The following is a 12,292-nucleotide window of genomic DNA, read 5'->3' as shown; positions in this document are numbered from 1 at the left end:
AAGTGCTTCACGATAGGCTTATGTGGGACTTAAGTGAAACATAAACTTCATATTGGCCCTTCGCAAAGGTCACATTCATGCAACTTGAGCTCTTTCACTTAGTTCCTGTGGTTGGCCTGTGCCACGGCGTACCTGAGCCCTCTCCTCTGCCACAGCACAACCAGGCTCTTTGCTGATGCCTCATCACCCATCCCTCAGGCAGGAGGACCAACTGCCTGCCCGACATCTGCGCTGCCAGTGGGTTATACAAGAAGCAGCCCAAACGGCAAGCTCAGCTTGAAGATTCACGGGTTGAACAACGTTCGGGGCAAGAATTAGTCACCAGCGATTTTGTAACGACTTTCAAATTATGAATGCGTTAGAGAAGATGATCATCTAGTCCAAGCCAGTGAATTGCTTTAGCTGTGCAGCACATTGCACATAGCACATGCAGCCCTGACAGCACAACGTGACCACACATCTCCAGTTGTGGTTACCTGAGGACCATGCCACCACCCTCCCAAGGAGCGAGGCGATGAACTGCAAGACCAAGAGATCCAAAATTATTACCACACTGGAATTTAAACTTGGGAGTCCCCACCTCCTTATGACCCACCACGAAGGCCACTTTCCAAAGCCACTGGTAAGGACATGAGTCCTGCAAACATCATGAGAAATGCTGAAGATGCAACCAGCAGGTTGGCAGGTCCACCTTACCTATGGTATCCTCCTGGAGACCCCCATGTCTGTCAAGACCCTGGGGAGCAGTGACCAGGGCTGCAGTCCCTAAATGCAAGGGAGGTGCACATAGGACATCAAAATCACCACCCAAAAGAGGAGAGGGGTTCTCCTAGCCAGGCGGCCACGCCACGGCTCCCATCCTTCAGCATTGCTCTGACAGGAAAAGAACATTTAAACAAAGCAGCTTTAAGGTTTTTATCTGCTTTCTGGCCCCATCTCCACTGAGGGAGATCCTTGATGGCCAGCAAGGCAGGTACTAACCTGGTGATGCTGTGGTAGGTGCCCTATGGCTGCATTAAGGGCAAAACACCCCAATAAATTAAGTCAGGACAGGGGTAGAAAGCAAATGTAGGAGGAAAGAGACACGGCGACACGCTGGACAACAAACAAGAGCACGGCGGGCCTTTAAGTCTCATCTTTTCACCTGAGCACGCTGCCAAGCTCCACGGCGCAGGGAGGAAAGGCGCCATCCCGGTTCGCGAACCCACCCGCAAAATGGTGTCCTACCTGTGCTGTAGTGCTCCAGGCCGGTGGGCACTTCTTGCGTGGCAGGCTCGTCCCAGAGCGGGCAGCACGTCCTCGGCTGGCAGCAGGCGGACTGAAAGCCGCAGGTCACCCAGGGATCCTCACAGGGGCCGGCAGCACCTTGCTTCTGGGAGCAGGAGAGGGAAAAGCGTCAGGGGAGCGGGACCCTGAAATGGCTGCCCTGTGCAAGGTGGCAGCACGCCTTCCCCCCCCCGCCAAAATTCAGGCACAAAGCCGCGAGACGGCACGGTTTGCTCAGGAGAAACAATGTCATCCAAACTCACCCGGCTGAGGGGCATCATGATGAGGCCAAAAAGGCCCTTTTTTAAACAGATGCGAGGAAAAAAAATAAAGGCCCACAGCGCGGCTGTGCTCAGCAAGATGGCGGCGGGGAGGGGGCTCTCCTCAGGGCCGGCCGTGGGGAGGACACCCTCCGTGAGGGGGGGCTTGTTTCGGCCCCACCATCCGGAGCTGTTATTTTTCGGCGGTGTGAGGCAGGAGGCCCCACAGCCCCCCCAGAAACATGGGGGTTCTGTGAGGAGGTGGAGAGGCCGCGGCCCTGCCCAGGTCACAGGCCTGGTGCTATGGGGGAGCCTGGCCCCACGCTGGCAGGAGCTGGGGCAAGCCATCACATTTCTGTTCATATTCCTATTTAGATTGATAGTATTTGTGATTATCTTTATGTTTATATTTATACTTGCATTATTTGTATTTATATTTATGTTATTTATAGTTATGTGTCCACGGGCATATATGTGTATATACATATATGTGTATATACATATGTGGTATGCACACATGAAATACATAAACACATGTATATTTATATAAACATATGTATTATTATATGTATATTACATAATATACTATATTATTATACGCTTACACATAATTCATTATATATGTATAAACATATATTGATTATATGTGTGATACAGGCATGTATATGCCCACACGTATGTAATCCTTGTTTATAACTGTAATTATATATTACACATGTTTGGATATAAAGTTATGTTTATACTTTAGAAAGAAAATGCATGTGTTATATATACAGGCATATATAGGTATAGGGAAATAATCCCAGGCTATAATTTTCATTTTATTTTATACATACCTATTTTATACATATATATTTATAAATATGTATATCTGTGTGTATATATATGTATATACCTTATATACATATTTATCATATATACATACATGCATATACATATACACCATCTACATACATGCACATACATATATACCATCTACTATATGTATGGTACATATACATATATATCTCCATATAAGAGGATACAACATATACATACACATAAATAAATTCAGGATTATTTCAATTTTTTTATTATTAGCAGCACCATTAGTATTAGCATTAGCATTAGCATTAGCATTAGTATTAGTATTTTCCTGCCGGGAAATAGTTTTCTTTCTTTTCCAATCAATATTTAAAAGCCAAATGCATGCTTGGAACCATTTAAAGGAAAAATATTGAGCTGTGTTAGAAATATTTCATGTGTCAGAGTGGTCTTTTCTTCCTAATTTGGTGAAAATTTTGTTTTCTAGCAAGTCTTCTGTGCAGCTTGGTGCCTCAGCTCAGAGTTACAGCTTTCATCTGACCTTGTCTAGGATCTTTAACACTGGTCAGCATTTTTTGGACAAAGATCTATCAATGTGATTTCTCTAAATAAGGGTCTGATTTCTCTCAATAAGGGTCAAAGCACTGTCAGATCTATCCCATAGCTGCTAGCAGTCGGCACGGGCATGCCCAGGATCACGCTCTAACATATATTATACATAACCACCCATCAGCTGCACAGGCAGAAAGGAGCTGGTGTGGGAGAGGGAGCACCAAAGTTGTCCAAAAACTCCAGCCAAACCAACCGAGCCTTTTCTAAAGCCTGATGTGCTTTGTGCTGATCCTGCTGCATTCATCCACAGCAGGTGAAGGTCAGCACGGGGAGCGGAGGCACCGGGACAATGGTTACCCTAACAATCCTTCTCCGAACACAAGCGCAGGAAATCCGATGCAGCGATCCTATTTCCAGTTGAGGTTTGCAAGCTCAAGAGGTTCAGATAAGCTCTGGGTAAACACTCAGCATTCGGACACTGCTCTGAACTTTGTGAAACCTTGGAATGATTCAACAGTCGACACCAAGCCATGTCAGTGAACAGGCTGGCAAAGTCACAGCAACCACAGAGAAAACCCACTGCTAGGGATAGAAAAATAACCCGAACTCCTTTCTTACCATCACTCCAGGGCGAGCCAAAGGATAAGGGGCTGTGTTGCCGATGGTTGTGTCCATATAGTAACTCATCATCTCAGAGGTGCCTGCAGAAATGGAGATGGATGTTAGATGCTCTGCTGCAGAAAGCATAAAAAGCTAAACCTGTGCTTTCTCACAGCCACGTAAAGCTAGGACCAGACTATCATCTTAATGAGTTTAAGCTGGGAAAGTTAAGAGGAAAAATATCTGTATTAATAGCAGATATTGTGATTAGATGTGTTGTATCAACAATGCAAACACACGGCTCCATTAGTGTAAACTGATGAGAGCCTGACAATGGTGAATGAATTATCACCTGGAAGCTGATGGAGCTGCTCTGGGGGAAGATGAGATCATATTTCCTTTGCTGTAGAATCGGTGGGAAATTGTTGCCAATTTTTCTCTTTTGAGAAAAAAAAAAAAAAAAGCCAGTTTGTTGAGATCAACACCTTTCCTGTAAAAGTTTTGTCAAAAACAATCTGTTTCACAAAGAACATCACTGTTTTCAAGAGACATCTTCTGTTTCCCCGCGTTAGCCTACGTTCCCCTTGCTAAAGCTCTCCCGTGTGTTGCGGAGACTTATATTCCTGAGTAATTTGCAGTGCACTAAATAACCATCTCGCCCCACAGAAGCATGTCACAGTTTCACGTGTCATTCCTAGCATGGGATATACTCTTCTGAGCAAGTCCTTCTACCAGCGCAGTTCACTAGACGTGATTTTTAATCATCAGTTAGCCCATTTGTGTAACTGAGGTGAAGGAGCTGCAATCTGGCTCTGTTTTCAAATACGGAGATGTTTCTCCTGCTCCCCTTTAAATGCGCAGCGGAAAACACAGGGCCAATGCACTTTCTGTGTTTTGGGGAATATGACATAAAGGTGCTGGGAGGAAAGAGTAAAAGGGGAGTAGCCTGGGCTCAGAAGGGCTCACTCAGGCAGGATATGACTTGGAGCCAAGCGGAATGGCTATTTTCACCGTGCTGATACACGGCATAGCCCGCGAGACGGAAGAGCTGCCACTGCTTTAACCTCTCTGAGGACACAGCATCTCCGGCTCCTCTGAAATACCTCCCTTTTGATTTCCGCAGACCTGCTGTGCTACCGACTGTAACTGCTGCAGATGCAAATGCTTGTCCGAGTCGTCTTCTAGACAGAGCCAGCGCAATCACATTACCTTCAGCCTCCGCTTCTGTACTGCATCCACCAATAGCTCCCGGAGGCACTGGGACCCCCTCCACTCCTTCCCCGCTCACGAGGCCGGGGGCTTCGCTGCTGCTGGGGGCCAGCCAGCAGTCAGCAAACGTCCCGGCAAAGGGCAGAGCCTGCTTCAGCTGTGCCTCACTCACTCACCACTTCAGCAACGGGGACTCCAGATAGCGTCTCCCACTGTGCTCTGTGACTAATGGCCAAATGTGAAACACCTGCATGTGTATGCGTATTAAATTATTATCATCATTTCCTGCTTGTTATTACTAACTTTAGCTCTAACACCAGTATTTTTTTTAAAACTTCTCTTTTTAATTCACAAACCTGAAAACAAGCTATGTGGTGAAAGAACAAGCCTATTTCTCTTTGCACTTACAGCAACCCAAAAACACACGTATTGCAAGTTGCTGTGGCTGAGAAGCCTTAACTAATCTCAGCATCTGTGCACACCAGCCTGCTCTAACTAGGCGTTAAAACCCGTTTGCTTAAATCTCATTGCAGCTGGGTCAGTCTGCAGCTGGGTAAAACAAAGAAGGTGCATGGAGCCCATTTCTGCAACGCAGCTAATGAAGGGCAAGGCGCTCAGTCCCCGTCCATCACACGCCTGTCCCCCGATCCTAACCTTAAACAAGCGTAAACCGTCTCACATAAACCTGAGCTGATCTCCCTCTTGCTCTAAAGTAAAAACTAATGCTGCCAAAGTGTACCAAAGCAAAACAGACACTGCAAAATGGAGACAGAGGAATCTCCAGGCTGATTCACCTATTTTGATGACGCCCATGTGTCGGAGAGCAAGGAGTTACAGTGTTAAAATAGCAGTTAAAATAGCAGTCCCCCTAAGCAGCTCTTTTTCCTGCTTTGCAGCTTGTGCAATAGGCAGTTGGGGTTTGGGTTTGTTTGGTTTTTTTTTTCCTTTGATCAAGACACCTAAGTCGCACCGGTTCTCGAGAACTGCTTTCATGCCTCGCTGAACGTCGTTTGCATCTTTCTCAGGATGCCGTTGCCAGCTGAACCTTCCAGCAAAGTACCACACGTTGATGCTCGAAGCAGCATGTGCTTCGGTCACAGGAGAAGCACTAAACCCATCCTGACACCCAAGACAAGGCTTCATGCAATAAAGAATATCGATAAGATTGCCAGAGCTGTAAAGCACCACCAGCAACCCCCTCCCGAGCCCTGGACTGGAAAAGGGGAATCATCATCTCTAGACAGCAGCTCCAATAGATTTATAGGAAGGACAGTTTGCTTTTTGGTTTCTCTTCCCCTGCAAGCTGTACTGTTAAAAAGCACAAGTGGGGTCAGAAATGCAATGCAAACCTCAGCAAGCATTTGCACCCCCATCCCTGTCTGTTCAAGGCAAGTCCAACTTAAATGCAAGCTAAATCAGTGCCCCAACCTGATGCAGGTTTTGTGGGTGATAACGGTTAAACAACAGAGAGACGCAGGCTTTAGGCTGCAAAAAGGACCTGGAAGACAAGCCCTGCTAGAAAAAGGCAGGTGAGCGGATTCTGTGCACAAAATAATTGTGCTCTGGAAAAATAGGTATGCAAGGCCAGCAACGGGAGGCAAGACGACAGCAGAAAGGGAGCTCTGGAGTGTTTTGTCCAGGCTAATTTTAACAGAACTTCCACCACTTCCCATAGGAAACTACTTCACAGCCCAATACATCTCTCACTGTCAGCAAGTTTCCCTGATGTTTGAGTGATATTTTTCTTCTCTTTAGCTTCCTCTAATAAGAGCCTAAATAGTTCCTCTCCTCCCCTTGGACGCCATTAGATAGCTTTAATGACTGCTCAGGAGCTTGCAGCTGAACTAAATTCAATGATAGCGCTCTTCGTGGCAGGTAACTTGGCTGATATTAAGGAAATCACTGCAGATTTACACCAAGATAATCAAGATCCACAGCTTGCTGCGAGCTGTTAATAAATAGAGGGGAATCAGAGCCATTTGGTAAAATCCTTAATGACTTAACAGCTTGACTTCAGTCTTATTGTTTGCTCTTATTATTCCTGTCTTATTGTGAAAACATGTGTGGGAGAAACAGCATTTATTTTGGGACTTGATCAAGTACCAGCCAAAGCTATTAGACTCTTGGGTCATTTCTAAACTAAATTAAAATTTTAATTTCATTTCAACATCCATCCCTCCTCTTTTACAAAAGATTTTTTTCAAAATGAATTACCAAGCTTAGTTTAAAAAGGGAAAAGCTGGTCGTCCTCACGATTAACACACGCACCCATGCAGAAGTTAGGAAGGAGTTAAAAATGTATATTAAAACGAAGCGAACTTTCTCTGTTGGATATGTGAAGACCCTTTACAATATCCTCATACAGTGTTTTAGTATGATATTGTTTTAAGGAGGGGGAAAAGGAAGTGGAGTGAGACCACAGTGGCTTTCCCGTGGCAGAGTCAAGACCAGGAGCTCCCATCTCTCTCTTCCAGTTTAGTGCTCTGTGCACGGGTCTCCCCTGTCTCTTGTAAAATCCTGAGGCTCCGATTGCTCCCCAATTTCTGAGTTGTAGGACCACACTCAGCTTCTGCCCATCCCATATCCCTCCGCCCCAGGCTGCCAACCCAGTAAAGGTGTCACTGCAGGGCGACACAACTGGGACAGCTGGAAATCAGTATATGGGCGCTTTTCTCCATCCCAATAAACCAACAAGATTCCCTTCCCACGAGGTTAGATGGGAAGCCAGGAGGATGGGGCAGCATCAGCAACCCCATCAAAATATTTCTGATTTCAAGAACATGAATGAAGACTTTAAAAATGAGAAGCGGCACCTTCAACACGACCATCCTCCTGCGCTGGCAGCTCGCTGACCCAAAGCTGCTTAGTGATAGCCATTTTATTTTTGCATCAAGTAATAATTTATCATGTTTGAGGGGGTGGGGAAAATAGCTCGTGGAAATGACATTCTTCCGCAAGGCTTTAACCCTTGAAATCCTGGCACTTTCCAGGCCGCCTGCCAATTCAATTCTCAGGGGAAAGAGTGTTTGTTGATCTGTTGGCATGTTAAAAACCTCATTCAATTCATCAAACCCTGGCACCAGCTTAAAATAAAAGGAGCATCCCTAATGCAGGGATACGAGCAATAGAAATGGCATGTTTGTCTTGCTGCCTACTCACAAACCATGCTTTTTAACAGATTGGCCACCTCCTGTCTCTGTTTCATATCAGGGGATCCCACATTTGTTATGATTTTAAAACTTTGCAGTGTTCTCGAAGATAATACCTGATTTACTGAAGGGAAACCGGGCAGGGCCGTAAATAATGATGCTACGGTAAATAGAGCAATATAGCAATTGCCCTTCTGCACCCTCAGTAAATACTCTAAGAGATTAAATGACTTGGCTAAGGACATAGGGAGAAAGTGAGGGTGAGAGGCCGAGTATCTGAGCCCCGGAGCCACTATCTTAACTACACAGCGGTGATTGCAGTCGGATTAGCGTTGCTGTAAGAAGGCTGTCCGCACTGTTTCTGGGAACGATGCGGCTAGCAGGGGCAGGGGGGGCTGCCTGTCAGCACATCACTCTCTGCTTTAACGCTGTGCCCTTTCTTTTCTCAGTAGCTGTCAGATCTGAAGGAGATACAATGGTACCTTAAGAGCTTTCCCATTTGGCCAGACAAACTCTAGCTGGGATGGATGACAGTGCTCGTCAGACAGTGCTGGGACAGTCAAGGTTTGGACCATTCTCATATACACATGCGCCCACGAGCCCGTGTTCTCTGTGCTTGGCAGTAAACTGCTTTCTGCTTCAGACTTCTCCTTTACCCTGCTCATTCATCTATTACTCAGCTGCTATTTTATAATTAAGCTAAAATAATGCCACCGTCAACAGCACCACGAAATCTACAGTGAGCTGACAGCACAGGTTGTGGCAAGAAGAGGGGTTTAGGTGGGATACTAAACCAGAGAGGCTGTTGCTATTAAATCGTGCTGCTCTTTCTTGGATCCTAGCAGCTACTTGCAATTGCAGGAAGATGTGAATGGGTGTGGGGGGTTAATTAGGTCATCTGTTATTTCACTCACAAATTTCCCTTCATGAAATAATAGACTTACAGTGCAATGTCACGGGCCAGATCCTCAGGTGGGGCAAAGCAAAAGGGGAAAGAACCAGATAAGTATCTTGCAGTTCAGCGAGGGATCCCCTGCACTAGGGAAGGATCTGGCCCTGCAAGGAGCATGCGTTCCCTGTCTCAGAGAGCCTAGTTTGCCCCATGGCAAAGGGGACTTGGTCAGGGATTGACAGCTCAGCTGTAAGCCTGTGTTTTGCTCCGGACTCCCTGTACGACCTCTGGCAGGACACCTGGGACCAGCCTGCCCAGATCTGCTTGTGCTCTGAAAATCCCACTAAGCACCTCTCTTCATTAGGTATCCAAACCGCTTCAGAAAGTTAGGTTACCTTTCGTTTCTCTGTGCCTCAACTTGCCAGATGTATAAAGAGGAAAATAGCACTGGGGTGTTTTCTGATTTGGAAGTGCACGTGGTACCCCGAAGCTGAGGACAAGGGACGCACACACACGTCCTGATGCTTGGTGCACAAAATGCGCGCTGGGCTTCCACACAAATCCCAGCTGCTGGGTGAGCAGTGCCATTCCCTGCTGCCCAAGGCGAAAATGTCTGGGTAGCCCAAAAGATCTGGCTTGCCAGAAAATTGTTTACACGACAGGCAGGGGTGAGCTTAAAAAACCAGCCGAATGAGAGGCAGCAGGAATAGCCTGTAAGCAGGAAACCGCTCTGGACCCAGCCCACAGCCCCCAAAGGTGTCAGTTGACAGCACAGGATGGGAAGTTGATGGTAACTGTAATACCAAATGAGTGGCCACATGCAAAGCACTGATTTAGAGACTAATGGGAAAGGGGAAGGCCTGGGCTGTGCTCCTCAGGGACTCGTAACTCCCGCTGGCTCTTTTTGGCTGGGTGAGGGGCGCAGGGTTGTGCCCTTCCCAAAGAATGGCAGCGGCACAGCAGCACATCCCTACGGCTGTCACACTCAGGGCTCCAATTCCACCCAAAAGCAAATGCTGGCACCTGTGGCACTTTCTGCCCTTTGGGGGATGGCATTGCTGTCGAAAACATGGGGAGGTGTGGCAGCGAACCCCTTACGAGCATCCCTCCAAAGACAGGAATCAGCCCCGGTCTGAGGGGGTCCGCTCCTTGTCTGTCTGTCTGAGCGCAGGGCTGGAGGGAGCCAAGTGAGCATCCGACCCCGGGCACTTTGCTTCTCGCCCTGCCTCACAACGAAAACAAACAAACCCCCATCCAAACCAAAATGCAACTCAAAACATAAAAGGAACTGCAAATTTAATCCACTGTAATAATGCCAAGGCGCAGCCTTCTACCTAGATGCGGGAAACAATAATGTTCTCTTAAACATACATATAAACTTTATATACTCTATATTAAAAATAGGATTTTTAAAGGGAAGCATCAGCTCAGGCATTTATATAAGATCCTGCAGTACTGTTAGCAAGCACATGAATCAGTTACTGGGTGAAACTGGAAATGGAGAGAGTAAAAGTAAATCACCGGCTAAACAAATCTTAGATGTCCTGAAAATGAACACAGGTACCTACAACCCACAAAAGAGTTTAAAGCGACTCTCTCCCCACCGCCACTTACTACTTAGCTGAAAGACCAGGGGAAAAGCTTATGTCCTCCACGGCTTCCCACACTTGTCTCCGATCTCTTTCCAACTACCTGGTGCTATCCTCTGCGCTGGAGCTGGAGAGGATGGAAATACCATAGTGTTTGCAGCAGGGCCGCCTATTCAAAGGGAGGGGGAGTGGTCAGCCCTGCATCCAGGGCGGTGGGAAAGGCGAGCTCCACGCTGCTCACGCTCCGAAAAAGCCACCTCTGGCAGATGTCACGCCAGTGGGAAAAAAAAAAGGTGTTGGTTGGAGGTGGTCATGGGGGGCAGCCTCCTGCCAGCCCCCCCGCTGCGGGGTGCCGGGCTGCGGTGGTGGCCTTTGGGTCCACACTGCTCCTGCGTCCCATAAAGCGATCCGAGGACTTCAGTGTGCTTTGCAAGTGTTACTCGGGTCCCTCAAAGTCCCTGTGAAGTGGAGCATATTCTTGCACGGCGACCAAAAAAAAAGGCACATAGAGCATGACCAGGGCGAGGTTTTTCCAGCCCCGATCCCCGAACCTCAGCTCAGCTGCTGCCTCTGCCTGGAGGTGCCTAATGGCAGAAACTGCTGTTTCCTCTGAAAAGGTCCCCTGGGCACCTCCAGCTTTCCTGCTCCTGTGTATATTCCAGGGCATTGCTGACTCCAGACCGCTGCGCTTTCTGGTGCCTGCCTTACCCCCACGGCTGGGCAAGATCCAGCCATCGGGCTCCCCTGCAGCTGCGGACACAGCCTGGTAGCGTGCCCCAAAACCCCTTATCACATGCCTCTGGTACCAGGCGTGCCAAGAAAAAGCCATGGTAACTTCTGCTTGCTTTTAAAAGCATAAAGGCTGAAGCAATCTCCCCTTACATAAGGCACCAGAGAGGCGAGACGCTTGGGCAGCACTGGCAGCCACCGGATCAGCCCCCTCCTTTGATAGAGGTGGATGGTCCCAACATGCATCACCCCAAAGAGTGCTTTTAACGCAGATGCTAAAGGAGGCCAGGGGCTCTCCGGAGAGGAGAAGGCTGCTGGGATAAAAAGGGCAAGCAAGTGTTTTCCTGGCTGGGCAGGAAAAGGGAGGGGGGGCAGAAACACAGGTTGCAGTGGGCTCACTCCAAAAACCTCAATGTAAATTATCCGTTCCGCTCTGGGAGAGCAGGACCTGGGGCTGCCCTCTCCTAACTCCTCTGCCTCCCCCTGCCCGGCCTGCCCGACCCTCGCAGCCTGCCCAGGGACCCCCTGAAGCCCCAGCACTACCCCCAGATCCTGGATCCAGGAGGACGTGCCCATCCTGCTGCTTCTCCTGCTCTCACTCTCCAGGCAGCAAAACTGCCTTTTCCTCCAGGAGAGGGCTCCAGGCTGAAAATCCTCTCCAGCTCCAGCACAGATCTCTGTCACGCCGCCTTCATGAGCAACCGCTCCAGCTGAGCCCCTGCCAGCAGCCCCAGGAGCGGGGCAAAGCCCAAACACCAAGGGTTACATATGTGCTGTTCTGGGACATTTTGTTCATGGGCAAAATGGGAGACTGGGAACAGCTGCTCTGATTTTCCCTGGAAATCCTAATAGTGAACTGCAATATAACAGCAAAAAAGAGGACACAGCCATGGGACTCAGCCCTTACTGCCTCAATGCACTGACGCCTCAATCACTGACGTGATATTCTGCTTGCCAGAATATTTGCAGAAGTGGCTGGTTTTCAGGGACGTTTGCAGCATCCTCACTAAAAAAATGCAGCGTGTACACCTAAGTACTGTCACTGGAAATCCAGGCTGTAGCACTGATCAGTCTGGGAAGCGAAATAACTCCTGGGGACGCCCTTTCCCAGTCTAAAAATGGGTATTTTGGACAATCCCATCTAAGTGGACATTTGCAAAATGCAGACCAAAACTGTGTTTGCTATCAAGTGGATAATTTTTGCCTGCACAGGGCTTCTGTGGCATCTACTGCTGCTAAATG

General features: G+C 47.9%; 1 protein-coding gene across 1 annotated transcript in view; it reads right to left on the bottom strand.

Moving 5' to 3' along the window:
* Nucleotides 1-10,470, bottom strand: part of ETS1 (ETS proto-oncogene 1, transcription factor) — a 74,036-nt gene extending 63,566 nt beyond the window's left edge. Inside the window, exons 1-3 of the mRNA XM_059829799.1 lie at nt 10,425-10,470; nt 3,501-3,583; nt 1,228-1,372 (exon numbers count right to left, since the gene is read on the bottom strand). Coding sequence (XP_059685782.1) covers nt 1,228-1,372; nt 3,501-3,583; nt 10,425-10,470 — 274 coding nt within the window. The remainder of the gene's footprint in view (nt 1-1,227; nt 1,373-3,500; nt 3,584-10,424) is intronic.
* Nucleotides 10,471-12,292: the final 1,822 nt, after the last annotated feature.

The sequence above is a fragment of the Gavia stellata genome, chromosome 26 (assembly GCF_030936135.1).
Source record: "Gavia stellata isolate bGavSte3 chromosome 26, bGavSte3.hap2, whole genome shotgun sequence".
NCBI lineage: Eukaryota > Metazoa > Chordata > Aves > Gaviiformes > Gaviidae > Gavia > Gavia stellata.
Note: the sequence above shows the minus strand (reverse complement) of the source record. Positions and strands in the feature narration are given on the sequence as shown.